At 56.1% G+C, this 22,654-nt stretch overlaps 1 protein-coding gene across 4 annotated transcripts in view; it reads right to left on the reverse strand.

Moving 5' to 3' along the window:
* Window positions 1–1,188: 1,188 nt before the first annotated feature.
* Window positions 1,189–22,654, reverse strand: part of MYH9 (myosin heavy chain 9) — an 86,076-nt gene continuing 64,610 nt past the window's right edge. For all 4 annotated transcript variants that reach the window (XM_027967749.3, XM_060413170.1, XM_042247234.2 and 1 more), the window contains exons 17-41: window positions 22,337–22,458; window positions 20,971–21,040; window positions 19,047–19,207; window positions 18,087–18,195; window positions 16,948–17,079; window positions 16,291–16,497; window positions 15,633–15,770; window positions 14,892–15,015; window positions 14,471–14,642; window positions 13,496–13,708; window positions 12,617–12,761; window positions 11,172–11,378; window positions 10,864–10,968; window positions 10,454–10,606; window positions 9,123–9,371; window positions 8,773–8,985; window positions 8,421–8,633; window positions 7,971–8,132; window positions 6,600–6,728; window positions 5,625–5,713; window positions 5,400–5,523; window positions 4,975–5,183; window positions 4,190–4,298; window positions 3,913–4,085; window positions 1,189–2,753 (exon numbers count right to left, since the gene is read on the reverse strand). In XM_027967749.3, coding sequence (XP_027823550.1) covers window positions 2,621–2,753; window positions 3,913–4,085; window positions 4,190–4,298; window positions 4,975–5,183; window positions 5,400–5,523; window positions 5,625–5,713; window positions 6,600–6,728; window positions 7,971–8,132; window positions 8,421–8,633; window positions 8,773–8,985; window positions 9,123–9,371; window positions 10,454–10,606; window positions 10,864–10,968; window positions 11,172–11,378; window positions 12,617–12,761; window positions 13,496–13,708; window positions 14,471–14,642; window positions 14,892–15,015; window positions 15,633–15,770; window positions 16,291–16,497; window positions 16,948–17,079; window positions 18,087–18,195; window positions 19,047–19,207; window positions 20,971–21,040; window positions 22,337–22,458 — 3,861 coding nt within the window. In that variant the 3' untranslated portion in view covers window positions 1,189–2,620. The remainder of the gene's footprint in view (window positions 2,754–3,912; window positions 4,086–4,189; window positions 4,299–4,974; window positions 5,184–5,399; window positions 5,524–5,624; window positions 5,714–6,599; window positions 6,729–7,970; window positions 8,133–8,420; window positions 8,634–8,772; window positions 8,986–9,122; window positions 9,372–10,453; window positions 10,607–10,863; window positions 10,969–11,171; window positions 11,379–12,616; window positions 12,762–13,495; window positions 13,709–14,470; window positions 14,643–14,891; window positions 15,016–15,632; window positions 15,771–16,290; window positions 16,498–16,947; window positions 17,080–18,086; window positions 18,196–19,046; window positions 19,208–20,970; window positions 21,041–22,336; window positions 22,459–22,654) is intronic.

Here is a 22,654-nt window from a genome sequence, read left to right on the forward strand (position 1 = left end):
AGAACTAATATTTGTGGGTCCTGTACTGAGTTAAATGGTGGCTCCCCAAATAGTATGTCCACGACCTAATCTCTGCAACTGTGTATTGACCTTAGGTGGAAACATGTCTCTGAAAATCCTTTGAGTGAAATATCTTGAGATCAACATTGATTACCTAAATCCAATAACTAGCATCCCTATAAGAGACACAGAGACAACAGAGAGTAGGTGGAGAAGGCCACAAAGAGACAGAGGCAGGATGGAGGGGTGCAGCCGCAGCCAAGGAACGCTGCAGGCACCACCAGCTGAGAGAGGCGGGGAAGGCCCCCAGAACTTCTATAGGAGTGGCCCCCGCTGACAGAAAGAAGGGCCCCAGACTCCAGTGCTGGCCCTCACCCACCTCTCCCACCACCTCCTGCCACTCCTTTCCCAGGGCCTGAAAGTGCACCTGCTCAGAGGCTGGACGGGTCAGCTGTTGGAGGGCCTGGCAAGCATCCAGTCTAGGAGCCTGCACCTCTCCTGAGCAACCAGGCTGGGCAAACAGTGACCTGGGTTGGTGGGGGAGAGGAGGCCTGCATTCAGATAGGCTGCTAGAGTCCACATCTTGAATCAAGTGCGAGCCCAATCCCTTCTCTAAGGAGAGCCTTTTTCTCCCTCCCCTCTCACCCACAACTGCAGGGACATCTGTCTTTACTGCCCTCACACTCCCAGTGCCTGGTGAGGGGCCTGGTTTCCACCCAGCCTTTGTTGAAAGAATGAACAAAAGCTGACAGTCCTTGGAAAGCCTCTGCCCCAGCACCCACAGGCTTAGGCACCAACTCCCTCATTCCTTCTTCTACAGCCCCTGGGACGAACCTCCAGAGGGCAGGCTTTGCCTTGTCTGATGACTAAGGAACCTCAAGAAGCTGGCGTCTCTAGCCCCTGAGCCAGCTCGGCGTCCAACACATAGTACATGCTCAGTAACTGAAAGGAATCAAGATTTATAAGACACTTGTAGCATCCTTGAATCTGGCCAGCCTACCTTTCTGCATGACCACTACCCCCTATTAAAGCCTGGCCCCAACCATGCTGCACTCCTGGAAGCTTCCAGAAATCACACAAAGGAGGTACCTGCTGCAGAAGCAAAGCACAGTCCCTTCCAGGGGAGCCCAGATACAGTGCCCTCTAGGCCACCTGCTCCCGTGCACAGACAGCCCCCAGACACGTGTCTCGTAGCACAAGGATCTCTTTATTGTGACGCTCAGTGGAAAACATCTGTAAACCAGCTCACTGTAGTGGTGACAGCTGCAACCATGCTAAGGCACTTTCATTATATAAAAAAAGGGCGGGGGTGGGAGTTCTGTCCACTCCTTTGTGACAGCAACTGGGACCTGAATTCAGAGCTTTTTAGGCATATGTAGCTTTAATATATCTTCATGATTTCTTGAGAGTTTGTTTCCTTAAAAAAAAAAAATGCCTTCTTTGCCATAAGTAAGTCTAAATGCAGCATATACAGAATAGTTAGGAATACAAGGAAATCCAGCCACCAGTGTAGACCAGTGCAGGACAAGCTGCTCTCTCCTAGACGTGCTTCTGAAGGAAAGGCAGTGATGAAGACTGGGAATTTCATCACTAATTACAGTGAGAGGGAGAAAAGACAACAACGTTTTCTGTTTCTTTTAAAAATGTCTGTGCAGACGGCAGCGTCTTGAGTTATACGGAGTCAACGGTGCTGATCAACTACCCTCGGGCCCCAGTCCTGGCCCTTCCCACTGCTCTGGCTGTCAGACTCGGGACAAGTCCATTAACCATTAAATATATTTGGTCCCCAAGAGTGTTGGGAGAGGCCACTGCTGGCCTTTCCAGCTTGGCCCCTAGGCCCTGCCTGCTCAGCCCAACAGCCCCGCTGCGGCAGGGATGGGCTGCCCTGGGCCAAGGAGGGGAAGGGGTCATCATTGCACTTGAGACATTTGAGAAGCAGGAAGGGGACAGTGGCGCTGCCCAGCGGGGTAGGGAGGAAGGCCCTCCCCTCCCAACCCCGGCATCCTGTGCCCTGCACAGAGGTGGACCCCCTGGGGCTGCTCATGTTGGACCACCCAGAGTCCACGGGAGCAGGGGGGCCGGTGGGGCAGAAGGTGTGAGGTCACCGAGTGTGATTGCCAACAGCAAAGGAGGGAGAGGGGACAGCTGGTGGCGGTGGCGGAGGCGGGGGGGGAGGTTACAACTCTTCCTGGGGCGTTGGGCTAGCGAAACTCCTTAGTCTAAAGAAAAATAGATTCATAGAAAACTCTCTTGCCCATCCCCGGAGGCCTGCTCCTGCCCTCCTCGCCTCACCGTCTTGTGCTCTGTGGCGAGAAGGCGGGAGACCCGGCTGGTCGCTCTGTCCCTGGGCCCGGGCCCAGGACCCTGACTCTTTGGTATCAGATTCGGGGTGGGGGTGGAGGGGAGCAAGGGGGCTGCAGCAGAGGAAGCCGAACGCCCTCAAGGAGGCCTGGGGGACAGGCGGGGTGGTGAGGGGGGGCCTGAGGTCCCCAGCCTGGGGGGACAAGGTGGGGTCACAGTCACAGCAGTCCCCAGAGGGAGGAGGGGGTGCTGTGGGGGCTGGGGAGGGGAGGCGGAGTCGCTGATGTCCGTCTCCAGGCAGCAGGAGAAGAAGAGCCAGTTACTCGGCAGCTCTGGCCTCGGCGGCTTTGGCCTCTGCCCCGTCAGCTTTGCCATCCATCTCATCATCCGAGCAGTCACTGGCACCTTTCCGGGCCATTCGGCGGGGCACAACGAACGGCAGGTCCCCACGCCTGGGGGCAGAGGTAGCGGTTAGCAAGGCTGGCAGGCGGCCATAGCACAGCTCATGTGTTTCAAAGCAACATCAGAGGAAGACTAGCTCCTGACATCCCACGGGGAGAAGCAATGGGGCGGGGGGCCTCAGGGGCAGGACAGGAGGGCTCACGATAAGGGGGTGACTGAAGCTTCCTGCTCTCACCCCCAAACACCAGCAAAAAATTGTCAGGTAATAGGGGCTGATTAAAAGGAGGCACAGTGGTAAAGAATCCGCCTGCCAATGCAGGAAATATGGGGGACATGGGTTCCATCCCTGGGTCGGGAAGATCCCCTGGAGAAGGAAATGGCAACCCACTCCAGTATTGTTGCCTGGAGAATCCCACAAAGGAGCCTGCTGGACTGCAGTCCATGGGGTCGCAAAGAATCAGGCACGACAGAGCGACTCAACAACAGAAGGAGGCCCAAGAGCAGCAGGAGCCACCTCTGCAAAACACCACCCTCTGGTCACACTTGGTACCAAACAGGTGAGATCATGAGACAGAGGCCGACAGTGCAGTGCACACAAACGGGCATCTCTTCCAGTCCCGGATAAGAAAACCAACAACATACACACTGACTAGACTGCTGCTTGTATGCTTGAAAAAAGAAAAAGGATCCCTGGGAAAAGGAGGTCAACAATGAGAATGTCGACAAAAAAGGCCCTCTGCCTCAACCATTTCACACTGCCTGATCAGGACACTCCTTTGAGAAATGCCAATCAGCCCTCTCCACCTGATCAGTGTTGGAAGATCGACCTGAGCTGTGCCAGAGACTGGCTGGGTGGCCTTGAGCAACTTCTAGTTCACAAAACCTGAAAACGTTCTCAGCGGGCTTAAGGGCCGTGACAGGAACAGACTTTTCAGGCAGGATGGGAATCAATCACCCAGAGAGATTATTCAAAAGGCTGGGCTACAGCCTAGGAGGCCGGAGAACCAGGAAGGACTCTCTGACAAGCACCCTTCTGGTGTCAGTAAGTGCCCTGCCCACTGACAGGGCTGAGAAAGGGACTGAGTTTACAACAGCCTCATGATGAAATTCTGCTTTTCAGGACAAAGGAACTTTTTGGAAGAGAAAGGGTCACGTGGCGGGGTGGGTGTGGGTGAGGGAGTGGGGTGGGGGGCGGTTGGCGGGGCTCACCTGAGCTTGTTCTTGAGGGAGCTGACCTCGCGGTTCATGGCATCCGCCGTCTCAGTGGCATCCTCCAGCTCGCGCTGCAGTTTCCGGCGGGAGGCATTGGCCCGCTGGGCCTCCTCCTCCGCCTCCTCCAGCTGCCGCTTGAGCTGCTTCAGGCGGGTGGACGCCTTGTCCGCCTGGAGGGACGCAAGGCCAGGGGCCCAGGTCAGGACTGCACGTGCCAGTGGCCCACCCCGCCCTCAGCTGCCTTGGGGCAGGGCCCTGCTCCGCCCCGGCTCACCTGGTCCTTGTACTGCTCAGCGTTCCTCCGCTCGTCATCCACCTGCAGCAGCACGTCCTTCAGCTTCTTCTCGGCCCGACGCACCTGCTTGCAGGCTGCCTGGCGCTCCCTGCGAGGCACAAACACAGTGGCTCAGGGGCACCCGCTCTTTCAGAGGGTCTGGTGGACAAACCCACAAACTGGGCCACCCACATCTGGGTCTCACTGGCCTGTCCCCTGTAGGGAGGCCTTGATCAATGCTCTTATGAAGGCATTAGGATTGGTCCCATTTCACAGATGAGGAAACTGAGGCTCAAGGAAGTGACACATCTCAGAGAGCACAGATAAAGCTAGAAAAAAAAAAAAACGACTGACGCCCATTAGACCCGGGTTCGATCCCTGGCTTGGGAAGGTCCCTTGGAGAAGGGAATAGCAACCCACTCCAATATTCGTGCCTGGAGAATCCCATGGACAGAAGAGCCTGGTGGGCTACAATCCATGGGGTCGCAAAGAGTCGGACATGACTGAGTGACTTTCACTTTTCACCCCTAAAGAAGTTTGTCTTGCTGAGCCCACAGATGGGCTGCCCAGGGAGTGGGAACTACCACCTCTCTCTGATTCAGCCCTGAGTCACCAGGCTCAACTTTAGAAGTGTGCCATGGGTTCCTCTTCAAACTCTAAAGCCCTAGCAAAAGGCCCCAGGGAAAAAGATGAGAGCCCCCCCTTAGGACAGGGGAAACAGCATCAGGGACGGGCACACAGAGAAGCCCGCAGATGGTGCTGGGTGGCGGGCGAGGGACACCCACTTGGTCTCGTTGTCCAGCTGCTCCTCCAGCTGTGCGATCTTGGCCTCCAGGGCAGTGATGGAGGCCTTGTACTTGGACTTGACGGTACCCTCCATCTCCTGCAGCTTGACCTTGAGCTCCTTGTTCTGGCGCTCCAGCTGCTGCCTTGCGTTCTCGTTCTTCTGGGTGTGGCTGCGCTCCAGGTTCAGGTCGGTGTTGAGCTGGTCGATCTGTGGGAAGAAGGGCTGGTGACCTCAAGGAAGGCGGGGACCCTCATCACCAGACCCTCCTGGAAGAGGGAGCTGCCCAATGGGAAGGGTTCAGAAGCAGCTCGACCCCCGAAAGAGAGGAACCAAGGAAAGGGTGCAGGCACCAGGATGTCCTCCTCTAAGCATCGGATGGCTTCTGCTGGGGGCCCCGGTGTGGAGGGAGGCCCAGCTGCCCACCTGCAGGTTCGCCTTCTTCAGCCTGTCGTTCACCAGCTCCGTGTTGCCCTGCTCCTCCTCCAGCTCCTCCTCCAGCTGTGCGATGCGGGCCTCCAGCCGCCGCTTCTCCTCCAACGCCAGGGCACTGGGGAGAGTGGAGAAAGGTAAGAGTGGCTAAGCTGGGGCGGGGAGCCCCCACACCCACCACCTCCTCCAGTGGAACACGCCACGCTTGCCCCAGCTCACCCCTTGCCGCTGCTGTTGGCTATCTCGTCGGCCAGCTCGTCCCGTTCCTGCTGGGCCTGGCGCTTGGCGCGCTCGGCAGCTGCCAGCTCCTGGCACGGGAACCCAGAACATGACCCATGGGGTCCCCACAGCCGACAGCACCCCCTCTCCATTCCCAGTACTCTGAGCCCCTGGCCTCCTCTTCTCAAACCCCTTTCCCAGGCCTACCTCCTCCATGAAGCCCATTCTCATGAGCCCCTCTGAGGTCACAGCTTAGGCACCATTGTTTACACAGCCCCCATATCTAAGTGCTAAAAACTAAGCCAGGGGTGTTGTAACAAATAAGAAATCACCCTGGCCTGATGGAATGCTGATCCCTCTGCTTTCCAACGAGACAGGAAGCAGGGGCAACAGGACAGAGATGTGAGTTGAGGCCAGGGTGCCAGGGCTCTGAAAGCCAGAAGGGGAGAGGGCTTCACCCTGAGGCTGAGGAGGCCTCGCCAGAAGCACACGCGCGCAAGAGGGCACAGCCAGTCTTGACAGGAAACCTGGCTACCTGGCCCAGTCAGGAGCAGGCTCGGCTGCCAGCATCCTCTCTGCAGAAGACGGCCTGGAGCCTGGGCAATGCTTTCACAGTCAGCCTTGCATGAGGCAAGAGGCCGCCAGGGGACAGTCAATGCAGGAAGCCTCTGGGAGGGCCCCCTGCTCGCCAGGCGGCAAGTCACAGTGGGCAGCGGTGGTTACCACAGAGCCCCGGCTTGTGCAAGGGAGTCAGCCCCAAATGGTGACAATTTAATTCACACACGATTTAATCACACCAGGGAGCCTTCCAACTTAATGAAACCTTGCACGGCAACCTTTCAGAAAACAAGAACCAGGCCTGCCCATGCCTGGAGCTTGGCCCATTTTTCAAAGCCTTCCCCCGTGACCCAGGGTGGTGAGCGGAGGCTCTGGGCTGCCACCTGCTGGTCAGAGGGCGCACTACACCCGGCCCACCTCCTGCAGCTGGATCATCTCGGCCTCCATGCTCTTCAGCTTCTTCTCGTTCTCCTTGGCCTGCGCCAGGATCTCCTCGCGGGAGGCGCGTGTGTCGTCCAGCTCTCGCATGTAGTCCTTCATCTGGGCCTGGGGGCGGAGAAGAGAGGCTTGGCACCACCACCCCAGCCACTCCCGTGCACCACCCACTCCTGCCCCAGCCCCAGAAGACACCTCACCAACAGGGACCGGTGGCTGGTTCTCAGCCTGCACCCATGTTCAGCTCACGCAGATATCAAAGGGCAAGAGGGAAGACAAACCGTCCCTGTTCTACACCACTGGCAGTCTTTGACCGTTAGGGTTTACAAAGGACACCTGTGGCAGCGTTAGGCCCTGGGTGTGTGTTAGTCCAGCTGCATTTCTGTTTACTTTCTACCACTTCTGGTTGACTTGGATCCCATGCTCCAGGTCAAGGGCCACCTGCCAGGTTAGCCCCAAGCACAAGACATAAGCCTATGTCCTTTGTTCTCCTGTGATTCATTCTAACTCTAAAGATCCTGGGACATACTTTTTTCCTCTCTTTTCTTTTGTAGGTAAATCCCAAACTGGGATTCCCCAGGCCCGAGGGTACAAGCTTTGTTGTGTGTGGCCAGGTGGTGCCAGCAAAACTACCACCATCAATGCATCTACAGCCCACGACCTTGCCAGCACCAGATGTTGACATGTGTTACTGTTGTTGGTTTGCAGGGTATAATGAGGCATCTCAGAGCTGGGTTGTTTTTTTTAACTTGTTATTTTTAATTATTGACAAGGCCAAGCATGTGTTCTGTTTCTGGACTGCTGCACTGATTCATCAGCTTGGAACCTTCTGTCACTGTCCATTAAGGCTGGATTGAGTCATGTCTGGCTTGTTGTAGAAAACTGCCACTAAGTGACTAAGTGACTATAACGCCATTGCACTTTTAGCTTTACACTTGTTTCTTTGTTTAATGTGAAGTCAACAATTTTTGACTACTGCAAGTTTGCTTCTGACTATAATATTTTGTCTCCACTCGGCCTCTGGGTCTGCATCTGTGTAGCAGCAGTAGTGTTAGTCTCTCGGTCGTGTCCGACTCTGACCCCATGGACTGTAGCCCGCCAGGCTCCTCTGTCCATGGAATTCTCCAGGCAAGAATACTGGAGTGAGTAGCCATTCCCTTCTCCAGGGGATCTTTCCTACCCAGGGGTCGAACACAGGTCTCCTACAGTGCAGGCAGATTCTTTACCACTGCGCCACACCCAAGACCTTCAACGTGGCACTTCCCAGCACTCACAGGCCAGCCCAGCAGTGTCCAGCCCCGTGCTGGGCCCAATGCTGCTGTATGCGGCTGGATCAGACCAGCCTGAGCTCACCTGCAGCTTCCGCAGCTGCTTGATGGCTTCGTCCCGGTTCTTGTTGGCTGAGTCGATGTGGGCCTCCAGGTCCTTCAAGTCCATCTCCAGCTTCTTCCGAGCGGCCACAGCTATCGAGCGCTGCTTCCTCTCATCCTCCAGCTCGGCCTCCATCTCCCGCACCTGGGGAGGTGCCGACAGCTCAGGGGCCCGGACGGACCCAAAGACACCGCCTCAACTCAGGGCCCAGGTGGGCTTGGTCCAGTCCCAGGGAGTCCACAGGGCCTCCAGGGACAGTGAGGATTACTGACCATAAAACCCTGGTAGAGGGGGTCACTAACCCCCAGGCAGAGAACTAGGACGCAAGGACGTGGAGGACACTCCCACAGACCAGTGGAAGGAGAAAGGAGCCCCCGAACTCTGGGGCATCCCTGCCCACCTCTGCCCAGGGAGTGGGCAGGCCCTCCGCACCTGTTTGACCAGCTGCTTTTTCTTCTCCTCGCTCTGCTCGTCACGGCCCTGCAGGTCCCTCTCAAACTGGGCCTTCATGGCCTGCAGGTTGACCTCCAGCCGCAGCTTGGCGTCCTCAGTGGCCTGTAGCTCGTCCTCCAGCTCCTCGAGCTGCGTCTTCATCTCCTCCACCTGCTGCTCCAGGGCCCGCTTGGACTTCTCCAGCTCATGGACCTGTCACCAGGGGTCCGGGTCAGGCCCCGAGGGGAGCCAGGCCCCCAGGTCCCCAGCCCCAGTGTCTGTGAGGCCCTAACTCTTGGTGTCTGGAGGCCGCCCCCGACCCTGAGAGCCAGCCATGGGCTCAGGGACTCACGCTCTTGCCCACATCATCCTTAGAGCTCATGAGGTCTTCCATCTCGGCGCGGAACTGCTTGTTGAGCCGCTCCAGTTCTGCCTTCTGTTCCATGGCCTCCTCCAGCGCCCGGGCCAGAGACAGCGCCTTGGTCTCCTTCTCCCGGGCCTCCGCCTCCGCCCGGTCACGCTCCTCCGCATACTTGGCGGAGATGGTCTTCTCCTCGGCCAGGAGCTGAGGGACAGGCGGGCACCATGAGTGCGAGCAACGGGCTCTCGGAAAGGGTCGGAGCCTGACAGACAGCAGCCTCTGCCCGCGGCAGGGTGTCTGCAGCCGGGCGGGAGGAGGGACGATGCACTGGCGGCACCCACCTGGTCGAACTTCTTCTGCTTCTTCTCCAGGTTGGAGACGCTCTGCCGCTGATGGTCGAGATCCACGAGCAGGTCGTCCAGCTCCTGCTGCAGCCGCGTCTTGGTCTTCTCCAGCTTGTCGTAGGCAGCCACCTTCTCCTCGTAGCGCTGGCTCAGCCCCTCCAGGTCCTTCTGCAGCCTCCTCTTGGCCTCCTCGGCAGTCTCCAGGCACCCCACGCTGTCATCCATCTTCTTCCTCATGTCGGTGACCTGGGCGGGAGCAGGGAGCAAGGAGGATCCAGTTGGCACCTGCTCCGGGAGCTGGGCTGCCACTGCGAGCAGAGTTATGGGGCGCCAACTCAGTTATGGAAACAGCTTCCCAGCCGCTTCTCTATTCCTCTGGGGCCAGGGAAATGGGACGCTCCACAGAGTGCAGGTGCCTAGCACACGGAGCCCAAGGCAGGTGGACGTGCTGGCCAGCTTGGAAAGGGCACTCAACCCTGACCTGACCAGCCGCTTGTACCAAGACTGAGGCCCAGAATAGGGGGCCTCCATCCCTCCCCTCTCCCAGGCAGTAGCCTGGTGTCCCCGGTCCATAGGTGTCCATCCCGCAGCCCCCTCCTCCCACCCAGACACACAGCCGCCACCACAGGAACGCGCTCCCTGTCCCCACCCAGGTGTGGACCGACTCCGCACCCTCCCCTGAGCTGGTGCAGCTCTGCGGGCACATTTAAATAAGTCCTAAGACAGGATCCACAAGAGTGCTCTCCATCTATCTTTGGCCCCAGATCCTTCCAGGGTCTAGAGAAGACCACGGCCTCCTTCCCATGACGATGTTTTAATAGGCATAAAGCGAAATATGTGGGACCACCAAGAAGCCACTGTGAAAGAGTGCAGTTGTCAGGTATTTTTAAGACAACGGTTCGGTAACTGGTGTGCTTCTTTAGCACAGCAGAGAGCAGGCTCTTGAGTAGCAAGGAGCACAGTGACCTTCCCAAAGCCTGGCCTCAGCTCAGACACAATGACCAGTGGTTTCCACTCAACAGGCCACAGGCGCTGCTACCGTCACGGCTTGTTGCCCACATTCAAAAGGGAACAGAATGCTGAGGGTCAGCTGGAGACTGGTGAAATGAAGATGAACTCCAGCCAAGTTCACGGATCCCTGAATTCTCCTTGGGGACCCCAGGAGTAAGCCCTGGTCTGGGGAGGGCAGGAGCTCCCTGAGGGAGGGCGGCCAGCTTGGGGAGGCCTGGCTGTGCTTCCAGGTCCAGGTGGCTACCCGGCCAGAAGCTCCCCAGCCTGCAGGCTCCGACCACCGTTTCCGGGCGATCTGAGGGGAGCCAGCTCCGAACCTGGGCGTGGAGGGTGGAGATCTGCTTCTCCAGGTTCCGCTTGGCCTCCTCCTCCTCCTCCAGCTGCTCCTTGAGAGAGTTCTTCTCATCCTCCACCTGCTTCAGCTTGGTGCTCAGACTCAGCTTCTGCCGGTTCTCCTCCTGCAGCAGCTCCTGCTCAGCGGACAAGGGGGGCAAGGGCTCAGGACCCACGCTATCAGAGCCTTGTGGTCCCCATGCTCTCGGTGGGAGAGAGAAGCAGGCCCCAGATTCAGAGGGCAGCCAGCAAAGATCTGGCAGGGAGCCAGGAGGTCCCAGAGAGCCTGGGGACGCTGGGGGAGGACACTGTGAGGAAGACCCAGAGGCCTGGCAGCTAAGGCCGTGTGGGCACAGGGTCCTTAGCTGCGGTGGGGGGGCATCGCTGCCCTTACCTGTGTGTCCTGCAGCTGTGACTCCAGAGCAGAGAAGTCCTTGGTGAGCTTGCTAGACTTGCTGTCCGACTGGGTGAGAAGACCCGTCACATTGTCCAGCTCGACCTGTGCGTGGACGGGAGACAAAGCCCCATGAGCTTGACCAGGATTGCTCAGGGCCTACCTCGGCTCTCTCAGCCATGCTGGACCTGAGCTACAGGCTGAACCCCAGGGGGCTCACAGATGAGCCGGGTCATGGAGAGAGCGAGAGAAGACCAGGGGCCCTGGCAGCAGGGGCCAGGACCCAGGCAGTCCGGTGGGGGCCTCACCTGCAGCTTGGAGACCTTGTCGGCCAGCTCTGTGCGCACACGCTCGCCCTCGGTGAACTTCACCTGCAGCTCCTGCAGCTGGGCCTCCACCTTCTTGCGCTTGTGCTCGGTGTCCGCCTTGCCCTGCTGCAGCACCTTCACCTCGTTGGCCAGCTCCCCTCGCTCATTCTCCAGGGTCTGCTTGGCCTTCTCGAGGTTGGCTTTCACCTGCGAGGGGAGAAAGCAAAGACATAAAAGGGGGAGCCTGTGACATGAGGCTGGTTTTCCCAACATCATCAAAGAGCCAGTGGAGCCAGACTCGGAATCTGCCGCCCTGCAGCAAAAGTGACACCAGGCAAGTCCAGGGGGCAGCGAGCTGGCGAGGACCGTGGACTTGGAGGGCTCAGGCCGGATGTGGACTCATCACCCAGCTGGGACAGGACGCCTGGCGCGTGGCCTCACCTGAGGACCACTGCTCCCCTGGCTCTCAAACCATCCCTGCCTGGCCTCCCGCACAGGGCACAGGGAATGTCCAAGGGCAAGACACTGTCATCGCTGATGTTAAGATTTTAGCATTGTTATTATAGGCTTAGGGAAACTGTAACTGTTCATAGTTAGACTTCCAGGAAAGCCTCTTAGAAATTTGATGTTCACCATAACACTGAAATGTTCTTCCAAAAAATATAAAAGCCAAGTTTACAGAACAAACACAATCCCAATCTATTCTATATCAAGCCAGTCACAGTATCAAAGGCAAGTTCAAGGGTAAACCAGACCCCAAGTGCATGCAAAAGCTCTTTGGGTGAAAACAGCTAGAGGAAAAGGCAAGGCTTCAACCTGCCCAGAACCAGGAGGAAGTCAAAGGGAAACAGAGGGACAAGGCATGTTTCTGAAAATATTGTACAGGCTGCCACACAGAAGAGCCTCTGTCTTCTTGGGCTACCAACAAGGGTGGCCGTGAGCTGGAAACCACAGGAGGCAGGACTGGGCTTGTTCAGGAACTGCCTGGTCACAGTCCCCTGGCTGAGAAACCAGCCGGGTCAACATCCCCAGGGTTCTCCCTGAAGATTCCAGTTGACCATGTGTTGGAGGTGTTCTAAAGAAGGGCTGGGCTTCAGGAAAGGGACCCAGTGGCCTCTGAGACTTGTTTCAGAGTCACTCCAATTCCATGAAACTTTGGTCTGGCAGGGTGTTGAACAGGATAATAATGGTAAGACTAGAACAACTTACTGAGCCCTTACCAACTGTGCACTGTCACATGTTACCAACTCCAACTCTCACGTAATTGCATGCAACGGGCTCTCACTAGCCTCCCTCACAGAAGAGGAAACTGAAGCACAGAGGGACCTGTATGGCCCCCAAGGCACGCAGTCAGGAAGGGCTGGAGCCTGGACTACGCGAGGGTCCCCCAACCCTCCCCCCCGCCCACAGTGGCCGAGCCTCATGGTCCCGGGGGGCCCACGCACCCGCTTCGTCTGCTCCAGCTGCTCAGCCAGCTCCTCCACGGCCTGCGAGTGCTTCTGTCTCATGTCCTGGATCTGGGCCTCATGGGTCCTGGCCTCCTCCTCAAGAGTCTTCTTCAGGATGTTCACTTCTTGTTCACGTTTGGACCTGAACAGAGAAATGCCTTCAGGAGGGAGGCCAGGGCCCAGGAGCGACGCTGCCCTGGCAGCACAGAGTCCGGTGGGGAGCACTGGCCATTCCAGGCAGCTTTCTGCCTGCTGGCTTCCCTCCTCAGCTGTCCATCCTATAGCACAGGCTCACAGACACACTTTTTTTCTCTCCATTAAAAAAAAAAATGTAATATAGACCTTTTATGCAAGGAATTGGATTTTATTCTAAATATGGGGAGCCAAGAGTAATTTATAAGATTTTTTTCTGGCTGCACCACAAAGCATGCTGGAGCTTAGCTCCCCAACCAGCGACTGAACCATGCCCGCTGCAGTGGAAGCACAGAGTCTTAACCACTAGGGAGCCAGGAAGTCCCCACAGACACACCTTGTAGGGGCTTCCGCAGCCTTTCAGCCTTAAAGCCCACCCTTGCCTCAGCCCAACTCCAAGCCAGGTTCTTCAGCTCTAGAGAGAAGCTGCTGAGGCACCATCAGCTTCCATCTGTTCTTGTTGTTCACTCACTAAACTGTGTCTGACACTTTGCAACTCCACGGACTACATCACACCAGGCCTCCCAGTCCCTCACTATCTCCTGGAGCTTCCAGGCTCCATGACAACAGGCCACACTGTGTGTGTGCAGAGGCCCTGGGGTCCCCCCTCTGAGGCCAGGGGCCCCCTTTCCCTGCACCACCACCCCCATCCTCAGTGACAAGGCAGTCAGCCCCAAGGCACACCTGAGCTCCTGCTGCGCAGCTGTGGAATCCAGAGTGTCCTCCAGCTCCGTTTTCAGAGCCTCCAGCTCTTCCCCGAGGTCTCGTTTCTGCTTCTCGGCTTTATTCCTAGCAGCACGCTCAGATTCCAGGTCTTCTTGGAGTTCCGAAATCTGAGATTCCAGCTCCCGAATCTTCTTCAGGGCCATGTTCTTCTGGGTGGTTTCTTCTTCCACTCTGCCAAAGAGAGCACCAACGTCAGGATGAGGTTGCTGTCACCTTCAGAGAGCAGAGTCTGCAGAAAAGGCTTAGAGAGATGCAGCCGAAGCCAGTCCTGCTGGTGACAATCATAGCCCCTTAGGAGCTCTTCTTGGCAAAGACACTGAGGCATCTGGAAGACTTAAGGGCTATTCCACTAGGAGACTTCAAAAGCCTCACAGAGGAAAAATTTCATTTTCCAAATTCAGTGCTTTAAACATTTTTTTTTATTGAAATGTTAAATGAAAAAACAAAAAGGAAATAAAATGCTACAGTCCATGATTACAATATCAAAGTAGAAACACAAATGTGCTCTGGACTTAGGGTGATAATCGAACATTAGAGCAGCTTCATGAGTTGTAACAAATGTATCACTCTTGTGGGGGCAGTTGCTAATGGCGGGTTCTTGGGAAATCACTACAACTTTTGCTCAATTTTCTTATTAACTTAAAAATGCACCCCCAAATAAAATCTATTTTTAAAAAGCATACCTGTAGCCATGAAATTTTATAAAAGAAAGAATTGCTGTGATTGGATGACTAGGACCGTAGATGACTTCTAGGCGGGATTACAGACAACCCAGACTGCACTTTCAGTGAACAGAAAACGCCTTGCTGTAAACTAGCTTCCCAGACAACAGTGGAGTGCCTGCCCACAGTTCACTGATACACCAAGAACCACAGCAGGAAGCCTGCTGAGAACACAGGCACTGGCCATCCGGCCTGATACTCTGACCCTCACCTGGCCAGGGCGGCCTGGAGCTCCTCCTCCTTCTTGGCCAGCTGCATCTTGAGCTCGGCGATCTGAGCCTGCAGCTCGGCAATCTGGTCATTGAGGTCGGTGGAGTCTCCTTCCAGCTTCCGGCGGGTCTTCTCCAGCTCCTGGCGCTGCTTCTCCTCTCTTCGCAGGCGTTCTGAGAAGGAAGAGCGGAGAGATGCCAAGAGTCTTCAGTAGCTTCTCTTTGTCTTCAAATCTTACATAAAATAAGGCTTCACAGGGAGCAGCTGCCGTGTCCCACGTCTGGAGGGCAGTGGCTGAATGCCACAGGCCCCAGGAGACCTGCTTGCCACCCCAGCTCCTGGCAGTGAGGCCCATGCTGGTCCTCGAGTGGTGGGTACCCCGGCAACCCCAAGTCCAACAGTCCCTGCGTCCCACCACTTACCCTCCAGGTCGGTGATCATCGCCTCATGCTTGTTCTTGAGTTTGGCGAGGCTCTTCGATTTCTCCTCCTCTTCCATGAGGTTGGTGGTGAACTCGGCTATTCTGTCTTCCAGCAGCTTCTTCTCCTGGGGTGCGAGGGTGTATCAGGGCTTAAAGTTAGTTGAGTGCAGAAGGCACCGGGTCTCCTCAAGCATGACTCACCCAGACACTAAGGTCTGAATGGAGGGGCAGGGCCTTAAACACTTGTCAAGTGCATTAGGATTTCTCAAGTCAAAGGGGTCATTTTTAAAGTCACTAGCTTCTCTGAAACAGCTGGGTAAGCTTCCTTGGGACCCATAAACGGGTGCCCAAGCCCTTTCCTGCATTATCCCTTTCTGCACAGGTAAAAAGACCTCCCAGGTGATGGTGAGTGTCAGTGGGAGAACTTGGGGCAGGAGGGCGCTACCTTCTCGATGCCTGTGACCTCGCCCTTCCTCATCCCCTAAAGTCCCCCTGCTCTTCTCACTTTCTGCTTTGTGTGGCCACCAGTGGAGTCCTAATTCCACAACAGCGACCACACAGCCCGCTTACCCCTCACATGGCAGGGTTCCGGACAGCCTCCTGCCCTGTGAAGCTGGCCACCCCCATCCTCCTGAGATGAAGGTCAGCATCCTGACGGGGTCTCTCCCACTCGTCTAAAGTGATGCCCAGCTATCATCTGTGGCCAGGAAGACGCTGACAGGGGCCCAGCCACTGGCCTCACCTTGGCCAGCTTGCAGTTCTGGTCCTCCATGATGATCTGGTCCTCCTCCAGCTTCTTCAGCTTGGCCTCAGTGGTCACCTTCTCCAGCTGAAGCTTCTGCCGGGCGCTCTCCTCCTCCTCCAGCTGCTCCTCCAGCTCCTGCCACAAAGCCAGGGCAACCGTGAGCAGACAGGACGGGGCCCAGTGCCCACGTGTGGAGTCACGTATTTAAAACTGGGGTGCAGGGATGAGAACCCCAGGTCCTGGTTCCAACACAAGGTCATGTGTTCTGAGGGACCACCTCTAGTGAGTGTCCACCCTCAGCTCCTCAGACCAGCCGGAGTGATCACAGAGGAGGGGAATTAAATCGGATTCAATGCTCAGCGGGGCAGTGCTCATGAACACCTGACAGGTGTCAGAAATAATGAGCCAGGGAATTCCTCGGCGGTCCAGTGGTTAGAATTCCAAGCTCTCACTGCCAAGCGAGAACTAAGATCCCACAAGCCACAGAGCATAGAAAACAAACAAACAACAAAAAAACTGCTTCAAAGAGAACACCTCTCCAAGGCTGCCCCCAGGACAGAGACTGTCTTCCCATAGCACTTGGGATACCCCTGCTCCCCACCCGCCCTGCCCCCCACTCCCCTCCTGGGCCCGGCCCAGCCCCTCCTCCAGGCACCTGGATGTTCTGCTGCATCTTCTTCTTCTCGGCCTGCAGGTGCTGGCATCGCTCCTCCTCCTCTTCCACCCTAGCCTCCAGGTCATGGCAGATCTCTTCCAGCTCCTGCTTCTTGGCTGTCAGACGGGCGCGGAGCTCCTCAGCCTCGGCACATAGTTCCGTTTCCGCCTGGAGCTGCTCCTGGAGCTGCAGCTTCTCAGCCATGAGCTGCGGGAACACAGAAGGAACGTGAGCTCTGACAGCTGCTTGCAGGCCGCCTGGCCCCATGGGAGAGCTGATCCCCAGCGAAGGCTCCATCTCAGGACGCTTAAGCTGCCAGGCATGTCTAAACATCACATCCTGCATCAAGGAAATTACCCCCCAGTTTCCCTTCAATGCCAAGTTTATGCTTTGTCTACTGGGGCTTCCCGGTGGTTCAGTGATAAAGAATCTGCCTGCAATGCAGGAAACCCGGGTTCGATCCCTGGGTTGGGAAAATCCCCTGGAGGGCACGGCAACCCACTCCAGTATTCTTGCTTCGAGAATCCCATGGACAGAGGAGCCTGGCACGCTGTAGCCCGTAGGGTTGCACAGTCAGACACAACTGAAGTGGCTAAGCAGTAGCCCTGGTGGCCAGCAGGAGACAGCACTACGCAGGCAGAGTCTGCAGACACCCACCTGGGACTGGAGGGTCTCCATCTCTGAGAGCCTGTTCTCAGCAGCCAGCTGCTTCTCCCGCACCTTCACCAGCTCCTCCTCCTTGGCCATCATCTCCTCCTCCTGCCGGCTCACCTGCAGCAGCGGCTTAACCTAGGAGAGGAGGTGGAGGAGACAACCTCAGGGAAAGAGGCCCGTCCAGGCCGAGAGTTGGGGGCTTTCTCCTCACTTGGGGAAGCGCCAGGGCGTGAGAACAAGGAGCGGGCAGGACCCTGGGCGGAGCAGGTACGCCCGGGTACAGCTTTTCAGGAAATCAATCTGGTGCTGTGCTCCATAGGCCTCTGACCCACTAATTACAATTCGGGGAAACTAGCCCTGTATGTGTGTGAAGATTTTCAGAACAGCATTGTTTACAACAGTGAATATTTAGCAAAGAAATATAGATCCACTGATGGAAAAGTAGCCAGATAAATTATGAAACATCTCTAGGGAACAGTGCGCTGACTTTTAAAAAATTATGCTCATGAAAAAGTTTTAAATAGAAAATGCAAAAAAAAAAAATGTTTACATAAGTCAAAAAGCTCAGCTATGTAAGAAGGTGTATGGTTTACACAGCAGAGATTTAATGGGAGTGTTTAAAGGAAAACGGAATAAATATTGAAACATCTATTCAATATTGATGTTGGCTCAAGGTTGAAGGGATTATAGGTGAATTTTTACTTTCTTATTTATCCTTTTTGTTGGTATGGTATTTTGCAGTTACCACAAATTATGTACCATAAACAAAAGTAGCTTGAACAACATTAAATACGAGAGAATTTTTTTGTAAAGGCTAGGGAGGACCTAGCCACCGTACAGACCACGGTTTCCTGAGTGGGCAGCCCTGTCATCACACAGAGCTGTGGTGGGCAGGCAGGGCCTTGACATCCCAGGAGTTGCCCCTGGAGCTGCTCCAGCCCAGCCCCGCAGCACCTCGGCCATCCACGCTGGACACACACCCCAGCTCACGCCCCTCCAGACCCCACAGGGCAGGAACATCCTGGGTCAAGTTCTGGGTTTGGAGACACAAGGGCAAAGTGCCAGCCCCGGGGCCTGAGCCCCGCAGGAGGCCAGCGTGAGGCCCGCTCGTCTCTGTGCCACACGGAGCCCTCCAGACCCACCTTGGTGAAGAGCCGCCACCACTGCCAGTTGCGCAGCTTGAGGTAGGCGGCGCAGTTCCTCTGCAAGACCTTCATGGCCGTCAGCTGCTGCTGCCGCTTGGCGAAGGCCCTGTGGGGCGAGGGGCACCGTCAGCGCCTCCAGGCGGGGGCCGGCCAACCTCCCTGCCCACAGTCCTGACTTCGCTCCTGGGGGCTTTTCTGGAGGGATCGACCCCTGCCCGGAGCACTTCAAAATAGATGTGGGGGGAAGGAGGCAGGCTTGGGGTGGAGTCCTACAGGTGACCTCGCAGTGGTGACCAGGACAAGGTCACAACCACCTTCCTTCACTAAAGGGTGAGTGAGGTCGCTACAGAGTCACGTGTAACCACTGGTCATTAAGGCCACCTGTCAACTGCAGCTCCCCACCCTCGTGTCACCCACAACCTTGGGGCTTTTGTTTGGGGAGAGAACGTCAGCAGCTCATGTCCTGCAAATGTCCATCTGTTCAAACACCCACATTCATGCTCTCTCCACAACGTTCAGAGCTCAGGCTGGAACAGACGCCCCAGAGCCCAGACACAGAGGAGTCAAGGGGTAAATGTGCAGCTGCCCCGCCCACTGTCCTGCACAAGTCAGCCCCTGACCCCACAAGAGCTGCCAGGACTCAAGGGCACCTCCTCCTCGGAGCTCAGGGTCCTCTGGGGACAGCCAGCTCTGGGTGTCACTCCTACAGAGGGACACAGGGAGGAACAGTGGGAGGCAGGGGCTTTCTTGGAGGGAAAATCTGAACACAGTCACTCCTTCCTCCAGCTCACTTTAAACCTCAGGCAGAAATCCAGGAAGCAGAGGACAGGGAAAGCTATGTAGGTCTCCCCAGGGGACACCTCCTGCCATGAGGGCGCCCAGGCTCCGCTTCCTCAGTGCCCTCCACTACAGGAGAGCCGGGAGTCCCGAGCAAGGCGTGGGCGTCCCGGGACTCACTTCCTGGCCAGGTAGCCCCTGCAGCAGGCCTGGAAGCCGATGATGACGTCGGTGATCTTCAGGTCCCGCTCCTCCTCCAGGTGGGCCAGCACGCCGGCCCGGAAGAAGACCTTGCTCTGCCCAATGCGGTACAGGTTGCTGTCGAGCTCCAGGGCTTTGATCTAGAGGAGGAGAGCCGGCTGCTGACCATGTGCCACCCCCACCACCACGGACCCCTGGAGCAAGGCCAAGGTCAGGGAAGGGGCCTGGAGCCGGGGCTGGCCCTGTTGCTCTATGAGCAGCCTTCCAGTGCAGGGAAAGTGGAGCTGGGGAAACGCCGGTATGGGGAAGGTGGGGGCCAGCAAGGGGCAGGTAAGGAGTCAGACTTGCAGAGAAACACAGGATCTCAGCCCTGAAGGGACCGTGTAGGTCTCCTCTTTCTTCTCTGCCCCACCCCCTCACTACAGGCCTGTTCTACAAGCACCCAGTCAGGTCACCCTCTGAGCAGAGGTGGTCAAGCATCATTGTTTTGTTCAAGCCCAGCACCAACTCCAGCTCAGACCAGGATCAAATACTAACTAGGTGACCCCAGGCCTTAACCTTTGTGGGCTCACATTTCCGCAGCTGTAAAATGGAAATAATGGTCTCTTTAATTAAAAGATAAGTTAACAAAGCAAATAAATAGAACTTCCTTCCTAGCAGAGCTGTGGGAATGAAACCAGAAGAAGGCACACAAGGCGCTGAGCACGGGGTCACACTTGGGACCATTGCTGAATGAGCTTTAGCCAATGTGTCATTACCATCACAGGGCTGTTTCGGTACAGTAACAAGGCTCTCTTATTAAGCCCACTGGTAACAGTCTGTCTGTCCATCTGTCTGCCTGGGAGAGAGGGGATTTAGAACAAGCTCCAAGAGGCAGAGCCTTCAATAGGGTAAGAGGAATCTCGGGCCCTTGATGCTCAACACAAGGCCCTGCATGTCTGGAGGAGGCCCTGGGAGAAGGGCAGGCCAGGGAGGGCAGAATCGCTGGGTGCCCCACCTCCCGTCATGACAACCTGGCCAACTGTCTTCCCTACAGAGCTAGAGGGAGGAAACCTGCTTATGTCTAAAAGGGGGACACCCCTCACTGACCAGTAGCTGAGTCTCCGGAGAAACAGTGGCCCAAACACGAGCTGGGGGTGTACCTCTGTCCTTCACACCTCCCTTCCACCGGGTGACAAGCATCGCAGAGCAGAGACCCCTGTCTCCTCCCTCCTTCTCTAGGCTCCACCTCCCCGTCCTTTACAGGGTTGCTCTGAACAAAGGTGGTATTGAATTTTCCTTCCCTTTTCTCTTTCCTCCCCGATGCCCACCCATCCTCTGCTGACTCTTTGGCAAAGATGCAAAGTAAAGAAAGCAGGGGGCGCTGGCTGCTGACCCTGGACACATGAGACCCAGCCAGATGCCTGTCTGCGAAGCAGAAGAATGACCGAGTGGGTAGAGCCCCAGTGTGGCCACTGGGTCATCTCAGGGCCTTCATTCACTGAGCACAATCCAGTGCCCACTGCCAGCTGAACACTGGCCAGTGGCGGGGAAGAGAGGAAAGGGCCAGAAACTCAGACTCTGCTAGCTTTGGGCCAGTCATGGGGCCCTGGTGGTAAGCTGCCCCCTGTGAAGATTAGAGGAGATGGGAGCAAGAAAGAACCAAATGTACCCAGAAGGAAGGGTCTCGCCTCACACCACAGCCTTGCTATCTGAGCCCTGGCCTCCTCCTCCCCTCCCCACTCCCACATACCATCCCGACCACCTGATGCTCAGTGCGCCTGGCAGAACCAGAACAGGCTCACTGGAGGATCAACAGAGCACAGGCGTCAACAGATCCAAAGGGCCCTGAGCAGGCACGTGGGCGCTGGCCACTCGGGTGTTCATACCAGCCACATGTCACCCACCAGAAGAGCCCACTCACCATGAGCACACACGCCTGCTTTCCGTCCATGAAGCCCTTAGGAATGGAATTTGGAGTCAGGATCTCGTATCTGAGGAGGAAAAGGGCGGCAGGTCAGTACACCCTTTGCTCGGATTCTATGTGGCCTGGAATAGCCACAAGACGAGGGCCATCCCTACAGTGGAGCAGGCGTAGGATTCTTTCCACAGAGTGTCTGAGAGAAAGGGGACAGACATTCAGAGAATCATATCCTGCTCTTTCCTGAGGCTGAACAGCACGAGGAAGGCCTGGCATTTTCCAGAAAGTGAATGGAAACTTATGTCAGACTGTTTCATTCACCTATGGGTGAGCTCTGAAGTGGGCTTACTAACTGCTAAGCAGTACCCGCGTCTTTAGCCCCAGAAGTTTTTAAAATTAAATGTCTAGTTTTACAAGTCGGAGAAGGCAATGGCATCCCACTCCAGTACTCTTGCCTGGAAAATCCCATGGACAGAGGAGCCTGGTGGGCTGCAGTCCATGGGGTCGCTAAGAGTCAGACACGACTTAGCGTCTTCACTTTCACTTTTCACTTTCCTGCATTGGAGAAGGAAATGGTAACCCACTCCAGTGTTCTTGCCTGGAGAATCCCAGGGACGGGGGAGCCTGGTGGGCTGCCGTCTCTGGGGTCGCACAGAGTCGGACAAGACGGAAGCGACTTAGCTGCAGCAGTTTTACAAATATCATTTGATACAAATCAGAAAACACCTCATGATCTCATGATTAGAAAGATATGTGGAGTTCAGGCATTGTCAAAAAAAAAATCAAGTCATGCTATGTCTAAAGCCACCATTTCCCACTTCCAAACACATCCTCCATATTTGTTACCAAGAAGGAAAAAAACGAAATAAACGGCATATATTGAGTACAAAGAGAAAACCATTTGCTGCAGAACGTTTTCCTAACAATCTCTGTCTATATAACAGACCACAATTGGTGAACATGGCCAAGCCCGTCTCTGCTGAGATGCTGCAGAGAACCGCTAATCGACGGGGTGGTCCAAGAAATTAACCAGAGGGCTGCGACAGACAGCAACCAGGGCTAAACACGTCATTAGGCAAATAAGCCGGTGTCACGACTGTCCCCCTCCGCACACACAGCAGACATCCAATTCCATCGATTTTTTTCATACTCAAGGCTCCAGCTGATCCTCCTTTAATGTCTTTTCAGAGCTCCTCTAATTATAGCAAACAGCACCCGGCCCCAACAGTCACTGGGAGCGGAAGCCAACGTGATAACTTGCATTTAAGCAACAAAACAGGAAGTCCTTCCTCACGTGGAGTGTGGCACAGAGGACCCCAGCTCAGTGTGGACGAGGAGGTGGCTCCCCCACTAAAGGCTCTCCACTCACCTCTGCCGGAACTCCTGGAAGACTACGCGGTTGGGGAAGCCCTGGCGGCAGATTCGGATGCCTTCGAGAACCCCGTTGCAACGCAGCTGATCCAGCACCAGATGGGGGTCCAGCTTGCCAGCCTAGGAAAGAAATCCATGCACGTGCTCTTCCTGTATGCCGTGGGACTGATGGAGAAAGGGCGGGCCCCTCTGGACACAACAGGACACACACCGCCCCCAGGAAGGAGCAGTCACTGCCCGCCCACCCATAGTAGTGACAGCTGTTACATGATCCAGGTCTGAGAGGCAGAAACACAGGCTCTATGGGCAGGCTGTA

The sequence above is a fragment of the Ovis aries genome, chromosome 3 (assembly GCF_016772045.2).
Source record: "Ovis aries strain OAR_USU_Benz2616 breed Rambouillet chromosome 3, ARS-UI_Ramb_v3.0, whole genome shotgun sequence".
Lineage (NCBI taxonomy): Eukaryota > Metazoa > Chordata > Mammalia > Artiodactyla > Bovidae > Ovis > Ovis aries.